The following is a 23,073-nucleotide window of genomic DNA, read 5'->3' as shown; positions in this document are numbered from 1 at the left end:
GGAAAAAATGCAGTATGTTAGTACATTTGACTTTAGTGATGTAAACTATTTATGAGAAGCTGTGTGTTATTAAAACAAATACACTTTAATTACATCTTCTTTGGAAGAGTGGCCATTGTATATAAAGCAAGACTGAATTCTTTTAATTTTTAGATTTCTCCTTTAGACATTAGAAAGCTTATTTCCTAAGAGATTTGCTAATGTTTGTTTCTTCTTACATCTTTTTTTAAAAAAATATCTCTACAGATAAAATAATTGTGGGTAGCTTTATGGGATACCTAAGGATCTTTAGCCCCCATCCTACAAAAACAGGAGATGGAGCTCAAGCTGAAGATTTGCTTCTAGAAGTGGATCTACGAGATCCAGTACTTCAAGTGGAAGTAGGAAAGTTTGTTTCGTAAGTAAGCCCGCTAATTCTGGTATTTTACTTGGAGTATGTCAATCCTTTACTGTTTCACTTTTGTGAATTCCTCAAAGAAGACTATCCATGAATTAACTCTATTTTCTGGATATTGTCACCTGGGTGTTTCTCATGTATGGGATGCTTTTTATGTGGATACAATACATTTAAGATAGAATAATTTAGGGCCTTTTTATAGTAATAGACTTAAGATGTCTGACATTAGCAGAAGCTTAAAGACAAAGAGATAAGCTTTTAAAAATAACCAAATAAAGAAATAAATAAGAAGTATCTACTTATTTAAAGTTATATAAGTGTCTGTTTATAATTAGATGAAGTAGCAGATAACCATTACTTTTAGCTTTGAGGTTTTATAATGAGTACTTATTTAGGGTAGAGAGACCCTATTGTTTCTTGAAAGATGTCAGTTCAGTCCACAAAGTAAGTCTTTCCCTTACAAGAGCTTTGTTCAAAAGTTCTTTATTCTTAAATTTAATTTATTTTAGAAAGCTGTTTATTAGTTTGAACTTTGGGTAATATGTCTGCTTTTTATTTACTGATGATATTGCTGATCTTCTTCTTTTTTTTTTTTTTTGTTGAGATGGAGTCTCGCTCTGTCACCCAGGCTGGAGTGCAGTGGCACTATTTCAGCTCACTACAGCCTCCACCTCCCGGGTTCAAAGTTATTCTTCTGCCTCAGCCTCCTGAGTAGCTGGGATTACTGGCGTGCTCCACCACACTTGGCTAATTTTTGTAATTTTAGTAGAGACAGGGTTTCACCATGTTGGTCAGACTGGTCTCAAACTCCTGACCTCGTGATCCTCCCGCCTTGGCCTCCCAAAGTGCTAGGATTACAGGCGTGAACCACTGCGCCCTGCTGATCCTCTTATTTTCATATACAAACTTGCTTAAAATTAAGCTTGTGTTTCTTAATCATTTAAAAGTATGATGAAAACTTATCAAGTAGCCAGAGTTGGTTTGCCTCCTCTTTTTGAGCTCCCTTTTGCCTTTTTAAATCTGGGCAGTACTCTAAGCTCTGGATTTTGGCATACTGTATTTGTTTATTATAATTTATTGCCCCCAGGGGCCATTTAGTCAGGGCCCTAACTCCTGCTTGAAAACCAAACAACCACTCATGAGCATTCACCCTCTTCCAGTGATATGTTTCAATCTGTTGGGAAGCTGTAGCTTGGATGCTTTAGGCCGGAACATGAGATGACACTTGTATGCTTTGTGACAGGCTGGATTGGGGAGATTTTTTGACTTATGTGGTTGGTAAATATCTACTCCCTCTAAAAGCAGATGATGATTAGGTGCCCATCATGTACCTAGGACATATTAGATGTGATAGATTTACAAAGTAAGGAGACAAAAGCATTCTTCCCTCTAAAAAGCATTTTTACCTTACCATTATAAGAGGTGAAACAACCAGTAATCATTCTGTATAGTAGTTTTTAAGTATAGCCCTCATCTATGTGATCACATTGGAAGGGGGGGAAGTTAACTTAATAACTAGATACTATACTAGGCCTTTATAAATATTGTCTCAATAATCCTATAAGGCAGATATTATCTGAATTTAGAGATAAGGAAACTAGAGCTCAGAGTATAAGGTCACACAGCCAAGATTCAGACCCAGGTCTCTCTGACTTTATACTTTACTGTCTTTCTATGACATTATGCTCTTTTCCTGAGCATGGTAGAAAAGTTGTTTTGAATGTCCAGGGTACATATACAAAATTTCCAAAGGCAGTATTGATCATATGATATATATATTTGCATTTTCTAGTAGAAGAGCAAATGATGAGTATATATTAATTGTAACAATGTTTTGCAGATGTTATCTAATACAATTCTTATTTGTAAATAAGATACTAACACTCTGAAACTTTAAATGATTGTACATATAGTAAGGTGTAGAGTCAGAACCCCCATCTAGATCTGCAGACTTCAATTATAGTCCTTGCAGTTTAGATCAGAGTCTGTATCAGGGGTTGTACACTGGAGGCCTATTTGTACATGTAACCTGCTCAGTATTTTATTTTTTGAGACCAAGTTTCATTCTTGTCACCCCGCCTGGAGTACAATGGCATGATCTCAGCTCACTACAACCTCTGCCTCCCTGGCTCAAGTGATTCTCTTGCCTCAACCTCCCAAGTAGCTGGGACTATAGGCACCTGCCACCATGCCTGGCTAATTTTTAGTAGAGACAGGGTTTTAACATATTGGCCAGGCTGGTCTCAAATTCCTGACCTCAGGAGATCCACCCCCTCAGCCTCCCAAAGTGCTGGGGTTTCAGGCATGAGCCACTACACCTGGCCGCCTGCTCAGTATTTTAAATTTAAAAGTGCTGTCAAACATTTAAGAACTAAGAGAGTTCACATAAAACCCCTGCTTTTTGGCTTTTCTTGAAAAATGTGGGGCTCTGGCCACAAGCCCAGAACCAAGTAGTAGGCACCTCCTTTAGTCTGGTCTGTCTCCAGTTAATCACAGCCGTTTACACCCTTTATTCATTAATAACCCCTGGCTTGACCCTTGAAAACTGAATTTAGGATCTCTAGACTGTGCTATGCTACTGTTTCTAGAAACCACTTGAGATAGGCTGAGAATTGTAGTGGTGATATTGGTAGTTTATTTCTATTTGAGATTTAGTCCAAATAGAAATATTTTCAATATTTTAATAAAATGTCAGAGATGGAAGTGATATATGCTACTTCTAATAATGATTGGTGTATTGTGATGCTTTAACTTTTGCAAGATGCTGTCACATTATTTTATTTCATTTCATTGAACCTCTTATTTTTCATGAGAAATAGTCTCAGGGAGATTTACGTGACTTGTCCAGAGTCACAGGTGAATTAGTCAGAAAGCCAGGACTAGAAGTTGGATTTATTTATTGAAAGAAATAGCGCTTATGGAGGGACCTCAGATCTGACTTTTTCTTGGAAGCTCTGTTGGCTTCAATCTGAAGGCAGTGCCTTGAGGCAGAGTACTTGAGCCTCTGGGGTTGTCAGATTGGCTGTTTATTGTTATATTTATTTTTCAGTTTAGAATGTTATCTAATGAATTGTTTTATTTACTCACAGTGGCTGTGGTTATGAGATCTTTTTGAAATTATTTTACAACTTTTTGGTTACATCTAAAACTAATATTAGAAAACTTTAAAAACTTTCTCTGTTTTTCAGAGGTACTGAAATGCTGCATTTGGCTGTGTTGCATTCTAGAAAACTTTGTGTCTACTCTGTCTCAGGTAAGAAACATTTTTTTCCAAAGTAGAATTTATATTACAAATTGGGCTTAACGTTATCTAAGAATAGATATTCCCTAGTGCTGACTTGGTAGAGAACACAAAACATTTACTTGAATGTTTTCTTGTCTTGGTTAGCATTTCCCATTTTTCATTTATTCTTTCAGGATATTACATTTTCTTGGTCTCCTATCTTTGTGTATACGTATCTTTCTATCAGAGGATTCCTCTTAATCACCGTCCTCTCCAGAATTGTTTCCAGGATTGCCTGTGAGTAATAGAGGCCAATTCTGGGTACTTAGGACACATAAGTCTTAGGAAATGTTGTACAGTAACAATTGATTAGATGCTGAGTCATAGTTGTTTGAAGGAGATTTTCTTTGGTGAACCTCAAGTATTTTCTCTTTACAGTTCCAATTTCTTGGTTTTTGGTTGTCTTCACTCAGATAGGGCTCAAGGCACTTATTTTGAGGCTTCATCAGGTTTCATTCTCTGACATGGTTCTGTGGGTACAAGTATAGTATGTGGTTTGGTTTTTATTAAAAATATAGTATGTGGTTTGGCTTTTATTATATTTTATTTTGGTCTTTATCAAATTTAAGATATAACTTAAAAATTTTTATTTCAGTTATTAGATAAGTTTAGTTCAAGTTGAGAGTTATTTTAATGGATGTCAGTATAGGGGCATTTTTTTTGCGGGTATGATCAAACTAAGTGTCTGTGAGGCTGTTCCTTATACCAGAGATCCTCTCCTTTGGAGCTGGCTGTAAATGTTAGCTTCTCGGGTTTGGATTTCTCAGGCTTACTCTCTTGATTTGGGCTTTTTTTTGTGTTTTGCTTTCAATTTGAGTAATGATGCATATTTACTTACTGAGTTGGATGTTCTTAGGCAGTCTTATTTCAGGGTGAAGATCTTTTAGCTTTCCAAGGCAGGCTTGGTAACCTGGAGTAGAATATGGTAGACATCCAGTAAATACTTGTTGAATGAATGAGTGAGCAAATTTCTGGGTAGTGCTGAGGCAATTGACACTGCCTTTCTTTATTACTCTTCACCATGTGCTGTTTTCATACCCTTCTCTGTTACTACTATCATTTTATTTCCTACTCTGTTTATGTCAGAGGCCCGAGAAAGTGTGCTCTCATTGATTTCGTGGGAAAGGACATGGTTTCATGTTGTTCCCCTAGTGGCAGGGCATTTAGCATGCTAGGGTAAATGGAGAAAGTATTATCATACGATGTAGGCTACTTTATTGAATGGATCTAGTTGTTCCTCTGTTTTTGACTGTAAGTCTGTTATTTTACTATGTGGGTTACACAAGCCATGGAGGAGAATTTGCCCATGGTTACAGTTACCCAGAATACTTCTTTGGAAATTAGTTCCTTCTGAAAGCTCTGGGGGGGCTCTAAAGTAGGGCAGAGAATAGGGTATCTTAGAAACTAGAAATTTAATTAGACACTAGGCCTTCAAGTCCTGCTTGAACTATGGGCCAGAAAGACAGAACCCTCTGGAGTTCCACTGGGGCTTAGAGCGTAGACAAGGGATAAAATGTGTACTTATCAAAAAAAATATACTGAAAGAAACTGGCATATTAGGTGATAATTTGTTTATGGCACATTGGTATCCTCCTTCAAAATAAAAGTTATTTGCTATAGGAATGGTGATTTTATTCCTCTTTTATTCTTGTGTTCACTTAAAAGCTTTGTATTCAATGGTGACTAGGAGTTGTCCAAACGACATTCTCTTATATCCCACCTCCCTTCCCTTCTGTCTCTCATTTCTTCAGACTCTTATGATATTTGTGGGCTGACAATTTGTATATTTTTCCTGGCTTGGCTTAAATTGAGAAGCATGGGAAGTTAATGTTTTTGTTCTGTTGAATATGTTTCTTGAATTTCCAGACTGAACTTTTACCTAGCTTTTATTGTAACAGGGCAAGAACAAACCTTTCTAATTTAAGTGAAACCACTAGTGTCAGCAGATAAATGTGTGAGCTGAACTTGACACCCTTTTCTTCAACTGCTCCCTTCTCAAATATTTTTTGTTTTTATAAAAGATTTGAGGCAAACTAGATAAGACCTTCTAAGGTCAGTCCCTGGACATACCTAACAACCTTTAACAGTCAGAGGCAACTTTGCTAACTTCTTTGTGGTGGCTTATGTGTCATCAAACATATGCTTAATATAGAGAAAAAACAGGGTCTTGCTGACCTGATGTTGGCCTATCTTATCATACTCTGGTAAAGAGAAAGCATCACATGGCATCTCAGATTTCTTTCTGATGGGCTTCAGTTTCTGAATAAATGGTTACAGATGTGTGAGGGTAAGCCATACTGATTATGTTGTTTTAAATATTCTTTCCCAAAAAAGTGTGCACTTTTCAAGAAGCATTTACTAAGCATCTGACATATTTATAGAATTGTAATGGTTTCCACAAGGAGGGCAAAAGAGATGTGGTTCTTCACTTTTGACAGGCTTACGTAATCTAACTTGCTTATTTAACACAGTGCACCTTTACTTAATCTGTAATGACTTTGAGTTTATTTAATATCCTTAGATTGCTTACCAGTTACCTAAAATTGCACCGAAAACTTGTCAAAGTGGCCTTCGATTTTCCAGAGAATTTTTTGGTTTAAATCAGATCTTGTTTAAGTAAGGCTGGCCAATTGCATAAATGTTTGAATATTAATGTATTTTCTAACTGATGAAACTTTATAATAATTTTATGTAGACTATAATCATATATGCTATATTCAGTCCGTATATCCCAGGGCAAACTCTATGTAAATAATTTTAATATTATGTCACTGATACTTTTTTAGGGAAAAATGATCAGAAATATTAGATTCCCAAATACTTCTTTTATTCCAAGGTAGTTATCTAAGGAAAATTATCTTTTTCTCCATAGTTGCATTATTAAGTTTTTAAAGTGCAATTACCTGAAGTTTAATATTTATCAGTGCATTTGGAGTTTTTATACAAAACTTAGTGTCATTTCATGCCAAGTTTGTTTAAATAATGGCTGCTGATGCCTATGTTCATTGACATGAGTTCCTAATGTTCCTGCTTGCATTTCGGCTAGTAGGCATGTATAAATGCTTTTCTTATTCAAAGAGATTGATCTGGTTGTAGATGTTGTTAAAAGAAAAACCTTAGTCAAATGAAATTTAACAGAGTTTAATTGAGCAAAGAATGATTTGTGAATTGGGCAGCCTCTTGAGCCAGAGTAGGCTCAGAGATACTTCAGCACAGCCATGTGGTAGAAGATTTATAGACAGAAAAAGGATAGTGACAGACAGAAAAAAGAAAGTGATATATAGAAAATGGAATGAGGTACAGAAACAGCCAGATTAGTTACAGCTCGATGTTTACCTTATTTGAACATGGTTTGAACAGTCGGCCTCCTTTGATTGGCCAAAACTCAGTGATTGGCACAAGAGTCAGTTACAGTCTGTTTATACCTCCATTTAGGTTATAGTTTACTATGTACAGAGAAACCTTTAGGATAAACTTGAACTATGTAAATAGGCAGCTTTAGTTTAAACTTGATACAGCAATTCTCCCCTTTTGGTCATCCTCTTAATTTGGAGAGATTGACCAAAACTAGTCATTGATGTCACTGTCACCATCGTAAATGTGCTTATTTCATCTTAAAATCCACTGGGAAATAGCAGAACAGTGCGTTTTGTAAGGTAGGAACAAAGAATTCAGGTTATTTTCTTGTAAAGGTTAGAGTAGAGGGTACCTCCTTATGCTGGAATGTCCTGTTTATAGGAGAAAAACAAAACCTTGTCTGTTCTAGGAGCTATGTGTTTCCTTAAGATCTTAGTTTGGTTATGTCATATTTAGCATGAGTGACTCCATTTTGGTTTTGTCTTGTCTGTTGGGACCTAGTGCATGAGCTCAGTCCAAAACAATGGCCTTCCATAATTTTATTTAAAAATTTCCCCTTTTAGTCAGGTTCCCACTTATGTGAGAGTGTGACCAAAAGTTAGGGCCTTAGTCCCACTCTCAGTTACCATCAATTTTGGATTTCTAGTCTCAGCATGTCATTCGTAGGTTACAGTGCCCTCATGGTCACACATCTTTTTAAGCTCTTGTCCTTCTAGTTGAAGAGAAATTATGTGGCATTCTAGAGATGGCTGCATGCAAACATTTAAAAATTTTTGACACTAGGGAGACTACTATAATATCAGGAGGATAATACCAAGATTTTGGAGCACGCTCCTTAGCCAGGGTCCCCATGAATGAAACAAACTAAAATTAAATAGATCAAAGAATGAACTAGATAGAGTCTATTCGCTTTAACTAAGCAGTCTCTTCATTAGTCCCCTACAACTGAATATCTATGATATCCAATGTGATGCATTTCTCCATGGCCAACAAGAAGTGCCAACAAGTACACATATACTGCTGTTTAACCAGTAAGTAATCTAGAGTAGTTCTGTTATTTAGCAAAACTTTCATAAGATAATTTAAAGTCTGTTGTGTGACTGTAGCCTTTACAGTGGAATCTGCTATAAAGCCTATCATGAGGGATACATTTCTAATCATTACCTCATTTACTTCAAACCATGGAAAAAGAGACCTAACAAATGATGCCTATTTAGAAGAATGAAGACTTCTTTAAAGTGTTATCTTTTATCTATGATGTAGGTTAAGAGGAGTGGGCCACTGTCCTGTTTCTGACTGATTATGAGACAACAAATGTGTCATTAAAGTTTCTCACCTGAATTGGGCCTTCATCTTTTATTTACTGAGGCATAAGATTGTCCATGCATAAGGCTGGCTGTAAAATCCTTCACAAATAAAAGTATACCCTATGAATGCACACAATAGATCCTCTTTTCACTTCTATAGTTCATAGAAACATAAGCAAGGGAAAAAAAAAATAGAAAGATAAGAGTCTCCTAATAGCAGAGAAGTCTTGATCTGTGATCTAGGGAAAAAGCTTTCTACCTTATGGATGCCATCTTCTCCTGGAGAGAAACTTTCCTGTTTAGCTTTACCTTAGGGTTTTCAATGTGTGTACAGTTCCAAGAGTGGATGGGTCCTTTTGAGTCGTGAGATTATTAACTCAAAATTTCAAGGTCCCAAAGTTTTGCTGTAATGTGGATGGCAAGAGCAGTTTTTCTCTGGTATTCTCAGAAGATTTACTCTTTGGGTTCTAGATTGTGAAGGGGTTGATTGTCCTCAGTCAGTGGACTATCAAAGGCTTTCTTTCCTGGGAAAATATACTTTGATATATAGAGCTATTGTTGTAACATTAGCCCTCTTGCATGGGAAAGCTTTAATACAACCAGAAAACATGCACTGAAAATGACAATGGAATGAAATCTTTCTATAAATGTTTAAATGGCTCATCAGCTAGTAGAAATGTACCTGAAGTTTTGGTTGTCTTTCCAGGAACATGTGTTTGACAAAGCAAACATTGGTTGTAAACTATTTTAGCAATATAGAACAGTCACCACACCAATAAATATATTTTTAATTTGGATAATTTTATTTCTTCCATGATGAGTTGTGGAATGCAGAGCTTTTAATAGCAAAAGCTTTAAGGACTCAGGAAGGACAAGGTGATTGTTCAGGTTCTCCATGAGTCCACCCTTAATGTTGGGCTTAAATTGGAGAAACAACTCTTAAATAACAGTTGTTTCTCCAATTTAAGTATGTAGCACTGATAACTGAAAGTTATAGGTAATTTGACTTGGATCATGGAGTTCATTCAAATTGCATATATAAACAATTTCAGTACTATCTGGTTTAGCATGAAAATCTGGCAAAGTATTTTCTTGGTATTCAATATTTTTGTCCTGCTTGGGTTAGCAGTTTTATAAACTAGTCAGTCTGTTTGTTAAAGTTCTGGGAATTCTTACCCCATCCAAATTATGTGATCCTAAAGTTACCAGAAACCTGTATTCAAGAGTGCTTGTCAGGGTCCTTTCTATTCTTTCATGAACCTCCTTAAAGATACCATACTCTAGGATTTTGGGTGCTTGTAAAGTTTTCAGAAACTGCATTAAGATTAAGCAATTAACTGTGGAAATAACTTTAAATAATTATAATTAAAGACATAATTGACAAGGAAATTTTGTCATTTATATGGCCTACAATAACTTAATATAATAACCATAAATATGACTGATAGCATATGCCCAGACATATTAGAATTTTAGAAATCCCATACAATTTTGGAACATATATTAATAACATTCATTAAAATATAACTTGAAAATTAAACATCATTTCCTGTTTGACAGTGCTTCCCGTGTAATTTAACATTTCAGATAATCCTGTTTATCTCTCTTTTGGATGCTTCATGTGCCCTCTGTAGTATCCCAAAGTTAGAGGCTGAAAAAGACTTAATTTTGACCTGAAATTTGATTTTGGGAAGAGCGTCAAATTGTCAAAGGTTTTAAAACACTTGACCAAGATAGGATTGCAGATCACCATAAAATAATGGTCATTCATTTAGCCAAAGTGATAATTACAAGACTTGTTTTTTTTTTTTAAAGAAAAAAATGTACTCTTTGATAGAGGAGACTCAGTCATTCAAACAATTTAAAGGCCTAAGACTGCATGATAGAACCTGTCTCTTCTCTTCTACTCCTTTTTTCCTCCTTTTTTGCAGTTTACTCAAAGCATGAATGAAAATATTTTCCTGTGTCTTATTAATAAATGCTTCAACAAAATTTTTATTCAAAAGAGAAATCAAATTTTACTTTTGTATTGGTGTATTATAAATACTAAAGCTAATTTTAATAAAATCTCATAAATAATTTTATCAAATCTGTCTTCTTTTAACCACACAGGATTTCCATAAACCTTTTATTTGGCATTTTTCAGTTTTCTATATTCATCTTGTTTTGTCCATTTTTTTTACTCCTTCAATTTGAAATCTTTTTTTTTTTTTTTTGAGACAGTTTTGCTGCCCAGGCTGGAGTGCAATGGCGCGATCTCAGCTCACTGCATCCTCTGCCTTCCAGTTTCAAGCGATTCTTCTGCCTCAGCCTCCTGAGTAGCTGGGATTACAGGTGCCCACCACCACACCCAGCTAATTTTTGTACTTTTAGTAGAGATGGGGTTTCACCATGTTAGCCAGGCTGGTCTTGAACTCCTGACCTCGTGATCCACCCGCCTTGGTCTCCCAAAGTGCTGGGATTACAGGCATGAGCTGTAATTTGAAACCTTTAAGAAACTTCAAACCAGATAATATTTTTAATATATATTTTTGGCTTTTATAACTTTGCTCATCAAAAGTATATCTTGCTTTTGTTTATGCACTATTTATATAAAATTGTTTTATATCTAGTGGCTTTAATTACATATATTAACTACAATTTTAACTCATAGTAATCCTAATTTCTGGTGAAAACCCTAGAAAATAATTGTGAACTAATTTTATATCAGTATTTGTAGATAAAAACCATTTTATAAGTTTTTAGAAAGATCGTTCTTCACATTATTTTTAACAGATCTAAATATATGGTAGCTTTTCTGTATTACATAAAAATAACATCAAGGTACATAGACTTAAAATCATGTTTAATAATTAATATTTCAATATTTTAACTTACAAATGACTCACACATTTTATGATTATTACTTAACATGACTTGAAGATTTTAAGAATTTTGAACATATGACACAGGTACCCTCCTTAATGTCTTCCCTGTCATTCTGGGTGCCAAGTAGCCTTATAGTACCCAGGAGGACTATGAAGGTCAAGGCCTGTCTGAGTTCTGACATACCAGGTGTATGTAGAGGTCAGGACAGAAGACACAGCTGTGAAGACTATGCCTGAAGGATTCAACCCCTCCCCAGCCAGTAGGCAAGCAGGGAAAGCAGGGAAGGAGGGATCATATTAGGCTTGATTCTGGCTTGTAGCTGATGGTCTAGGCACTAAGAACATGCCTTTAGACCACGTCATGTCCACTTATGCAGACCCCTGACTCCAGAGGCTCTAAACCAAAAACAGCTCACAGTCAGTCAAGCAAATACTTTGTTATATTTCATTAATTTTGAAGCCATTCCTATTTTAGCAACAATTTTAAAACTAGTTTTATTTACCAAATATTATCACAGACACATAACACACATGGATATGAAAGATTTTTATTTGCCAGCTTTTAAATAGTTTTTCTTTTCCCCATTTGGTCTACTAATCTTTCAGTTCCTTGTTTCATTGCCCTAAGCAATTATTAACCAGGCAACAAATTTTGCATTTCTAAAATAACAACTCTTAGGTAAAACAAAAAAAAAATTATATTCCATAAGTACATAGCTAAGATTTTAGGCCTAAATATTGTATCATCATTTGCTCAAACTAAGGAAAAATGGTGCTCTCATGAAAGTTTGGTTAAGACAAGATGGCCAGAAAGGCAAGTTAATCAAAGGTATGACTTATGTCAGTTTAAAACAATGGTAAGAGTTTCTAATATACACAGGCAGACATCCTTAAAAATGGAGATTTCCTTAATAGATGTAAATTTCTTTTACAGAAGGGTTTCAAAATAGCCAGTTAAGTTCCAGAAAGGCATATTTGAGTCCAATAGGTGTTCTTAATTTAGCTACTATTTCTTAGCTAAAATTACTTAGTTCAGAGTGGAGCCCATTAAGGAATAGGGTGAAGAAAGCATTCTCTATGCCAGGACTCAGCATGGTTGCATCTGAAAAAGAAGCAAGCCTATTTTGCCTGAGGGCCTACCTTTTATAAATACTTTATCTAGGATAACTTTCTTTTCACCTTTGGATCAGGATAGTAACTAAGACAAAAATTAGCACATTTAGTTTTTCTTATCAATTAGTTGCTTAAGCTTTTTATTTGCCTTTTATAAAGTGTCTTTTAATAAAAATATGGAAAAATTTTAGAAGCTTCTGCATGTCAATAGGCATCCCTAGATGAGAGTATTTTGGGAGCCTTCATTTTCAAATGTACTTCTTTGGTGCAGTGTTGTTTATTTGAAGCATTCAACATTTGTAACTTCAGTGAGATTTTGCCATTTCTGTAAGACTTTGCTTCTTCTGGGGCCTAAAACTTAATGCACATAGAAGCTGGAAGGTACTCAGCTCTTCAGAAACTAAGGATCTCATTTTTACCTCAAATATTGGCTTTGGCTCTCAGACCTCCTTTGCCAAATGATTTTTCTCTACCTAATGTGCAAGAAAAATGAAACAACAGGGGTAGAACACAGAAATTTTTGCAAATTTCCAAAAACCAAAGTTTATACCTTCTGAAACATTGCCATTTACTACCAGTTTATTTCTGACCTAGTCAGGTATAAGAAGCCCCGAACTGGATATAAGACAGTTTGGATTTCTATGTCATCAGTATGCTAATTTATCACAATATATAATATTTCAGTGCTTTTCAGTATAATTTCCCCAAAATTGAATTACTTAGAGTAGAGGATGAGAACAAATTAATGTTTTTTAATGTACACAAATACAAAGTAATCCTTTTTTTTTTCCTTAGGAACCTTGGGTAATGTGGAACATGGGAATCAATATCAGATGAAATTGATATATGAACATAATCTTCAGAGAACAGCCTGCAATATGACCTATGGATCATTTGGTGGTGTAAAAGGTGATTTGCTTTTAATCATGAGTATGCTATTTCAAGTGACAGATTTAGAATATTTGGTCATATAAAACAGAGGCTTAAGTGGTTTGACTCTCAGAAAGAGTTAAAATAGATGTTTTGAGCTCTTTGTTTCACCTTCCCTCCCTGGTATGCCAGGTAGGGCCCTTTGTCTTTGAATTTCCTGAGGCTGGCTCTTGGAGGAGGGGGCTCTGTGACTCAGGGTTATAAAACAAGTAGCCAATCTGGTAATGGAGTCAAAGATCAGTCAATCCAGAGGAAGTTTAAAAGAACTCCTCTCATTGGATGAGAACATGAATGGAGAGGGAATAATTCAGGAATGAAAACTCCAGCTGCCCCTGCCTGGACTGTATCCTTTTTCTGGATCCCCTTATACGAAAGTGTGGGAGCTGTCCTTTCACTCTGCTTAATAAACTGCACTTTCACATACTCTTTGGGTCCACAAGTTTTATTTCAACAGTAAAACTCACTGCGCCTGTGGGACTCGTTTCCCCATTCTTCCGGGTTAGGAAGGCCAAGAACCTAAGTTCGGGCAAGAGCTATGCCACTTCCCTGGTGGTCTAGCAGTTAGGATTCCTGGTTTTCATCCAGATGGCCCGGGTTCAACTCCTGGTGTGGGAACCAGGGTTCAACTCCTGATGTGAGAACCAGGGAATCTAGCTGCAGTTTTACTCCTCCAGTAATAATTGGGTCCACCCAGTCCCAGAGCTTCCAGAATCACCAAGGCTTGGTGCTTGCTTGTGTACACTCTTGCTGTTGGTATGAAAGATTTCTTATTTCCAACCCAACTTCCCTCCCTGCACCACGACAGGTGGTAGAGGAGCTGGTGGTCCTTAATTGACAATGGGAAGCGAAATGGTGACACCTGTGTGATTGTGTGAGTCTCTGTGTGTACGTATCTATGTTCTGTGTGCCACCTGCAGAGCATGTAACTAGGGATTTTATAATATCTTAGCTCTTCCTGGACACGTGTTTTATGAGTTTATTATTTAGCTGTTGCATTACTTTTTTTCCTTATCAACATGAGAAAATGACTTTATTTTGGAAGTATTCATTTGTGTGAACTGAGTTTTTTGTATTAATACATACAGATAAAAAAAAGGAATAGTTGAATTTGGGTGTACCAAGCAGCATCAGGGATATTCTTGGTGGTGATGTGCAAATAAATATTTTACATAACTGAAGTGATGTAAAGCAAAACACTTGTTAGATTGGAGGATTGCTTCACTTGGGTAACAGGAATGTTTGGATTATTTGAACCATAAGGAAGTATCTAGAGTTAGATGAAGAGAGAAATTTAGATGAGAGGAGAGTCTGTCAGTGAAGTGCTTCCTCAGCTTTTAGAACTGATTTTTACTGTCTTTGAAAAAATGTCTGACTTGATTAGGAAACCTAGGCCTCTCTTGTTTAACTAGCTATTTTCAATTCGCTTTCCCCTACCAAATTTCCAAAAAGCAAATTGCTAAATTCCATATATCATAAAAAAATTATGACATGAGAAAAAAGTGCTTTGGCCAAATAAAAGTATTTTCTGATAGCATAACAATGATTCTTTACATCACATCAAATCTTATATAGCAGGGGTCCCCAACCCCTGAGCTATGGATGTGTAGTGGTCTGTGACCTGTTAGGAACCGGGTTGCATGGCAGGAGGTGAGTTCTGGGCGAGTCAGTGAAGCTTCATCTGTATTTACAGCCACTCCCCATCACTTGCATTAGCCTGAGCTCTGCCTCCTGTCAGATCCGCAGGCATTATATTCTCATAGGAGCGTGAACCCTATTGTAAACTGTGCATGCAAGGCATCTAGGTTGTGTGCTCTTATGAAAATCTAATCCCTCCCATCACACTGAGATGGGACCATCTAGCTGCAGGGAAACAAGCTCAAGGCTCCTACTGATCCTACATTGTGTTAGTTGTATAACATTTCGTTATATATTACTATGTAATAATAATAGAGATAAAGTCTGGGCTCCCGGTTGGCCGGCACGTCTGCCAGGGACTCTTGGCCAGCAAGAGGGTTCCAACCTGAATAGGGGAGTGCGCGGGAAGAAAAGAGAGAGAGATAGAGAGGTCCAGAGGGTCAAATGAGCCGTTTGCTCAAATGACAAATTTATTTTGCACACAGTTAGTATATATATCTTTGTCCTACTTCATTTGCAGGAACAGACACCAATATCTCATACATCAAAGGGAACAGAAAGTCCTGGGATACAAGCTTAGGCAGCAGATAACACAATAGTAAAATCAGGTACATAATCCGATACAATCAAGTCGTCCAGATGGGTCTCATTATCAGGTTGGGGAAAGCTAAAGTTAAAAAGTTAACTATCTATGCAAGGCACCAGAGAGGCAGTAAGCCTGTTATCTATGCAAACAGCAGTGAAAGCTAAAGTTAAAAAGTTAACTATGCAAGGCACCAGAGAGGCAGTAAGCCTGTTATCTATGCAAACAGCAGTGAAAGCTAAAGTTAAAAAGTTAACTATGCAAGGCACCAGAGAGGCAGTAAGCCTGTTATCTATGCAAACAGCAGTGAAAGCTAAAGTTAAAAAGTTAACTATGCAAGGCACCAGAGAGGCAGTAAGCCTGTTATCTATGCAAACAGCAGTGAAAGCTAAAGTTAAAAAGTTAACTATGCAAGGCACCAGAGAGGCAGTAAGCCTGTTATCTATGCAAACAGCAGTGAAAGCTAAAGTTAAAAAGTTAACTATGCAAGGCACCAGAGAGGCAGTAAGCCTGTTATCTATGCAAACAGCAGTCACAAGAACAAGCACAGGACCCAGCAAATGGGTAGACAAAGTCATAAAATGCAGAAACAGAAAATAAACACAATGTCCTCTCAGACCACATAGGTATCACCTTATCGTCTAGCAAAGTTGCTTTTAGATATCCTTTGATCTCAGTTTAACTGCCTCCAACGGGAAACTGTGTCCGCGCTCAAGCTCACCATATGGTGAGGCCCAATTCCGAGGGGCTTCACATGGGAGCGATCCCCACAATAAAGTGCACAATAAATGTAATGTGCTGAGTCATCCCGAGATCATCTCCCTCACTGTCTGTGGAAAAATCATCTTTCACGAAACTGGTCCTTGATGCCAAAAAGGTTGGGAACCACTATTATATAGATTGCAGTATACTTTTTTTTTAAAGTTTATTTGATAATTTTTGTTTTGCTTTTCTTCTTGGATGCATTTAGACCTAATTTCTCTCTTGAGTTACAAATATCTTTCAAGAATTGTTAAATTAATATCTTTATTTATTTTTCTATATATATATTTTATTGCCCTTTAGGGTCTGGGGTACATGTGAAGAACATGCAGGATTGTTGCATAGGTACATAAATGGCAATGTGGTTTGCTGCCTCCATCCCCATCACCTGTATCTGGCATTTCTCCCCATGTTATCCCTCCCCAACTCCCTACCCCTCGCTGTCCCTTCCCTAGTCCCCCCCAACAAACCCCAGTGTGTGATGCTTCCCTCCCTGTGTCCATGTGTTCTCATTGTTCAACACCCGCCTATGAATGAGAACATGCGGTGTTTGATTTTCTGTTCTTGTGTCAGTTTACTGAGAATGATGGTTTCCAGGTTCATCCATGACCCTGCAAAGGATACAAACTCACTGTTTTTTTGTGGCTGCACAGTATTCTATGGTGTATATGTGCCCCATTTTCCCTGTCCAGTCTATCATTGATGGGCATTTGGGTTGGTTCCAGGTCTTTGCTATTGTAAACAGTACTGAAATGAACATACATATGCATGTGTCTTTATAATAGAACAATTTATAATCCTTTGGATAGATACCCAGTAATGGGATTGCTGGGTCAAATGGAATTTCTATTTCTAGGTCCTTGAGGAATTGCTACACTGTCTGCCACAATGGTTGAACTAATTTATACTCCCACCAACAGTGTAAAAGTGTTCCTATTTCTCTACGTCCTTTCCAGCATCTGTTGTCTCCAGATTTTTTAATGATTGCCATTCTAATTGGCGTTAGATGGTAACTCAATGTGGTTTTGATTTGCATTTCTCTAATGACCAGTGATGATGAGCATTTTTACATATGTTTGTTGGCCTATATATGTCTTCTTTTGAAAAGTGTCTGTTCATATCCTTTGCCCTCTTTTGAATGAGTTTGTTGTTTATTTTATTGTATATCTGTTTTAGTTCTTTGTAGATTCTGGATATTAGCCCTTTGTTAGATGGGTAGATTGCAAAAATTTTTTCCCATTCTATTGGTTGCCATTTCACTCTAATGATTGTCTCTTTTGCTGTACGGAAGCTCTGAAGTTTAATTAGATCCCATTTGTCTATTTTGGCTTTTGTTGCCAATGCTTTTGGTGCTTTAGTCATGAAGTCCTTGCCTATGCCTATATCCTGAATGGTTTTGCCTAGGTTTTCTTCTAGGGTTTTTATGGTGTTAGGTCTTATGTTTAAGTCTTTAATCCATCTGGAGTTAATTTTAGTGTAAGGTGTCAGGAAGGGGTCCAGTTTCTGCTTTCTGCACATGGCTAGCCGGTTTTCCAACACCATTTATTAAACAGGGAATCCTTTCCCCATTGCTTGTTTTTGTCATGTTTGTCAAAGATCAGATGGTTGTAGATGTGTGGCATTGCCTCCATGGCCTCTGTTTTGTTCCATTGGTCTATATCTCTGTTTTGGTACCAGTATCATGCTGTTTTGATTACTGTAGCCTTGTAGTATAGTTTGAAGTCAGGTAGTGTGATGCCTCCAGTGTTATTCTTTTTGCTTAGAATTGACTTGGCTATGCAGGCTGTCTTTTGGTTCCATATGAAGTTTAAGGTGTTTTTTTTTCCAGTTCTGTGAAGAGGGTCATAGGTAGCTTGATGGGGATAGCATTGAATCTATAAATTACTTTGGGCAGTATGGCCATTTTCACAATATTGATTCTTCCTAACCATGAGCATGGAATGTTTCTCCATCTGTTTGTATCCTCTCTTATTTCCTCAAGCAGTGCTTTGTAGTTCTCCTTGAAGAGGTCCTTTACATCCTTTGTTAGTTTTATCCCTACGTATTTTGTTCTCTTTGTAGCAATTGTGAATGGTAGTTTGTTCTTGATTTGGCTCTCTTTAAGTCTGTTATTGGTGTATAGGAATGCTTGTGATTTCTGCACATTGATTTTGTATCCAGAGACTTTGCTGAAGTTGCTTATCAGTTTCAGGAGATTTTGGGCTGAGATGATGGGGTCTTCTAAATATACAATCATATCATCTGCAAATAGAGATAATTTGACTTCCTCCTTTCCTAATTGAATACCCTTTATTTCTTTTCTTGCCTGATTGCTCTGGCTAGAACTTCCGATACTATATTGAATAGGAGTGGTGAGAGAGGGCATCCTTGTCTAGTGCCAGATTTCAAAGGGAATGCTTCCAGTTTCTGCTCGTTCAGCATGATATTGGCTGTGGGTTAGTCGTACATAGCTTTTATTATTTTGAGATACATTCTGTTGATACCTAGTTTATTGAGAGTTTTTAGCATAAAGGCTATGAATTTTGTTGAAGGCCTTCTCTGCATCTATTGAGATAATCATGTGGTTTTTATCTTTGATTTTGTTTATGTGGTGGATTACGTTTGTAGACTTGCGTATGTTGAACCAGCCTTGCATCGCTGGGCTGAAATCTATTTGATCGTAATGGATAAGCTTTTTGATGTGCTGTTGAAATCAGTTTGCCAGTATTTTATTGAAGATTTTTGCGTCTATATTCATCATGGATATTGGCCTGAGGTTTTCTTGTTGAATCTCTGCTGGGTTTTGGTATCAGGATGATGTTGGTCTCATAAAATGATTTGGGAAGGATCCCCTCTTTTTGGATTGTTTGGAATAGTTTCAGAAGGAGTGGTACAGCTCCTCTTTATGTGTCTGGTAGAATTAGGCTGTGAACGCATCTGGACCTGGGCTTTTTTTGGTTGGTAGGCTATCAATTGCCGCCTCAACTTCAACCCTTATTATTGGTCTATTCAGGGTTTCGACTTCTTCCTGGTTTAGGTTTGGGAGGGTGTAAGTGTCCAGGAATTTATTCATTTCTTCCAGGTTTACTGGTTTATGTGCATAGCATTGTTTGTAGTAATTTCTGATGGTAGTTTGTATTTCTGTAGAATCAGTGGTGATATCCCCTTAATCGTTTTTTATTGCATCTATTTGATTCTTCTCTCTTTTCTTTTTTATTAATCTGGCTAGTGGTCTATTTTGTTGATCTTTTCAAAAAACCAGCTCCTGGATTTATTAATTTTTGAGGGTTTTTTGTGTGTCTGTCTCCTTCAGTTCTGCTTTGATCTTAGCCATTTCTTGTCTTCTGCTAGCTTTTGAGTTTTTTTTGATCTTGCTCCTCTAGCTCTTTCAATTTTGATGATAGGGCGTGGGTTTTAGATCTTTCCTTGTTTCTCGTGTGGGCATTTAATGCTATAACTTTTCCTCTAGACACTGCTTTAAATGTGTCCCAGAGATTCTGGTACATTGTGTCTTCGTTCTCATTGGTTTCGAAGAACATCTTTATTTCTGCCTTCATTTCATTGTTTATCCAGTCAACATTCAAGAGCCAGTTGTTCATTTTCCCTGAAGTTGTGCAGTTCTGAGTTAGTTTCTTAATCATGAGTTCTAATTTGATTTCATTGTGGTCTGAGAGACTGTTTATTATGATTTCTGTTCTTTTGCATTTGCTGAGGAGTGATTTACTTCAAATTATGTGGTCAATTTTAGAGTAGGTGTGATGTGGTGCTGAGAAGAATGTATATTCTGTGGATTTGGGGTGGAGAGCTCTTTCAATGTCTATTAGCAGTGTACTTTTAATTTACTATCAGATCACGTTAACCCAATTAAAATAAAGAAATCCCTTGTTTTTGTGTAACATTTTTGCTGGATTTCATAATAGACTTCCAAGGTAATGTGATGGGGTGATTCAGGCTATGCTATCCTAAAATATGACACCTTGACATAGTAAAGAGAACAGTGGAAGCAGGAAGTTTACTATAGTTTCTTTCCTCCCTACTATTCTCCCCTGGATGAGGCCATGACAGGTTCATTGCCTGATGTGCATGGCTAGTCAATACACTGACACTGGGAGGCAGAAGGAAAAGAAGTTTAGTGGTGGGGTTACCAAATGGGATTGGAGAGAACCTCAGCTCTGTCTCCTCGAGGAATTTGGGGATAGGGTTTTTAAGGGTCGCGGCATGGGCTGAAGTGTGGGTAGTGTTGATTGGTGAAGTCTTGGCACAGAGAGGTGGTGAAGCTGTATTCTTGTGCTGATACTGTTTCCCTGTGTGAGTCTTCAAACTGGTTGCTGGAATTTGGTCTGAAAAACATATTAAGTGAGCCTTAACAGAAGCCTTATGAGTCTGATGCCTGTCTGTAGGAACAAGAGGAATGCAAATCAATTCTTAAAGAATCTTATGACCCTAATGTCAGAAATTCTATAGATGGGAACAGTGGGGATGCAAATAGATCACAGCTAGTGCTAAGTGACTTTTAGCCTCAAGGAAGTGGGCCAAAGTACAGCCTGATTTTCCTTTTTTTTTTTTTTGAAGTCTCCCTCTGTTGTCCAGGCTGGAGTACAGTGACATAATCATAGCTCACTGTAACCTTGAACTCCTGGGCTCAAGTGATCCTCCTACTTCAGCATCCCCAGCAGGTGGGACTACTGGTGTGTACCACTATACTCACCTAATTTTTAATTTTCTTTTTGGGGCTAGATGCAGTGGCTCATACCTGTAATCCCAGCACTTTGGGAGGCCGAGGTGGGTGGATTCACTTGAGGTCAGGAGTTTGAGACCAGCCTGGCCAACATGGTGAAACCCTGTCTCTACCAAAAATACAAAAATTAACTGGGTGTGATAGCGGGTGTCTATAATCCCAGTTACTCGGGAGGCCAAGACAGGAGAATTGCTTGAACCTGGGAGGCGAAGGTTGCAATGAGCTGAGATTGTGCCGCTGCACTGTAGCCTGGGTGACAGAGTGAGACTCCGTCTCAAAAAAAAAAAAATTTTTTTTTTATTTTTGTAGAGACGGGTCTTGCTATGTTGCCAGGGCTGGTCTGGAACTCCTAGGCTCAAGCAATCCTCTTGCCTTGGCCTCCCAAAGTGCTGGAATTATAGGTGTGAGATACCACACCTGGCCCAGCCTGATTAATGTTTAATTATAACTATATTTCTGTATAGAACCTGACATGCAATTCTTATAACTCTTCTGGCAGTGGTGGCAATAAAACTCTCAAAGGTATCTGAACAAGAGCAACTCCATCTTAAGTATGAGCTGGGTAAAATGAGGCTAAGACCCTACTGAGCTGCATTCCCAGATAGTTAAGGCATTCGAAGTCACAGGATGAGATAGGTTCACACAAGATACAGGTCATAAAGACCTTGCTGATAAAACAGGATGCAGTAACGAAGCTGGCTCAATCCCACCAAAATCAAGATGGAGACAAGAGTGACCTCTGGTAGTCCTCACTGCTGCACTCCCACCAGCACCCTGACTGTTTACAAATGCCATAGCAATGCCAGGAAGTTACCCTATATGGTCTAAAAAGGGGAGGCATGAATCATCCACCCTTTGTTTAGTATATAATCAAGAAATAACCATAAAAATGGACAACCAGCAGCCCTTAGGGCTACTCTGCCTATAAGGTAGCCATTCTCTTATTCCTTTACTTTCTTAATAAACTTGCTTTCACATTACTCTATGAACTTGCCTCAAATTCTTTCTTGCGTGAGATCCAAGAACCCTCACGCAAGGGTCCAATCCTTTTTGGAGTCTGGTCCAGATCCAGACTCCAAAAGAGGAATTTCTGGTAATAAAACCTAATTTTAAGTAGGATTTTTCTGACCTTCCTCTGAAGCAGGTCTTAAGACCCTCATGTGAGAGGTGCCCTCTTTATACCTGGAAGAGAGAAGTATTTCTATCTCTGAGGGTAAAGGGTCACAGGGAGGACACTGAATAAACAGGCCTTGCTAAGTTCCCCCAGTTTATTACCATTAGATCATATGCTTTGCCCCATATTTCTCCATGACTGTCCACTGTTCATCAAACCTAACAAAAAAATACATAGATGTGAATTTTTTTTGGGCTTTTATTTCCTTATGAAGGCTCCTGTGTCACATAAAACCTGTATCAAATAAATATGTATGCTTTTCTCTTGTTAACCTGTCTTTTGTTATAGGGGCCTCAGCCACGAACCTAGAATGGGTGAGGTAAAGTTGTTTTTCCTCCCTTACAAAGGATAGTTGCTACTAGTTTTGAAAAGAATGGATAACTTTGTGCTTATATGATAGCTTTTTTCTCTTAACTCAAATTATGCCTTACCTTTAAAAAGTACCTTGTAAAAAAACAAGAGGCCATTCCGACATGTTTTACTTGCCTATGGTTAAGAAGCAAAATATTTCACAATTTGAAACAAATACCTGAGTTGCAGAATCAATCATTCCATTTCATGTGTTTGAAACAATTTTGTAATATCCTTCAGGTATAGGAGCTAAGGGAAAACTTTGACTTTCCCCTCTGAAGGTTCACTGAAAAATCAACTTGCAAAAGGAGATTAATAAGAGGAAAGGCAAACAAACATATCAACATGCACACAGGGGAGAACCACAGAGTGACTAACTCCAACCTTCCAGTGGAGCACAGAAGCTTATGTACCATCTTGAGGTTACAGAAAGATTGGGGGCTTGGATTGTGGCAAAACAGGTTATGGGACAGAAGAGGAGGCCTGGCTAGCAAAGGTGGTCTTGTTGTATAGATGAAACCTCACAGGTAGTAGCCCTCAGAGAGAATAGATGCTAAATGTTTCTTTCAGATCTTTAAATGTGTCAATCTCAGTTAT

At 37.5% G+C, this 23,073-nt stretch overlaps 1 protein-coding gene across 6 annotated transcripts in view; it reads left to right on the top strand.

Moving 5' to 3' along the window:
• BBS9 (Bardet-Biedl syndrome 9) overlaps positions 1-23,073 on the top strand; it is a 726,661-nt gene that overhangs the window by 21,605 nt on the left and 681,983 nt on the right. For all 6 annotated transcript variants that reach the window (XR_010344069.1, XM_064380469.1, XM_064380467.1 and 3 more), the window contains exons 3-5: positions 247-397; positions 3,586-3,650; positions 13,120-13,233. Coding sequence is in view for 5 of the 6 variants with exons in the window: in XM_064380467.1 (XP_064236537.1) it covers positions 247-397; positions 3,586-3,650; positions 13,120-13,233 (330 nt within the window). In the remaining variant the exon portion in view is untranslated. The remainder of the gene's footprint in view (positions 1-246; positions 398-3,585; positions 3,651-13,119; positions 13,234-23,073) is intronic.

The sequence above is a fragment of the Aotus nancymaae genome, unplaced genomic scaffold (assembly GCF_030222135.1).
Source record: "Aotus nancymaae isolate 86718 unplaced genomic scaffold, 86718_ANA_hifiasm-v0.15.2.pri h1tg000025l, whole genome shotgun sequence".
NCBI classification, from domain to species: Eukaryota; Metazoa; Chordata; class Mammalia; order Primates; family Aotidae; genus Aotus; species Aotus nancymaae.
The sequence above is the reverse complement of the archived record's forward strand: the minus strand, read 5'-3'. Positions and strand labels throughout refer to the sequence as shown.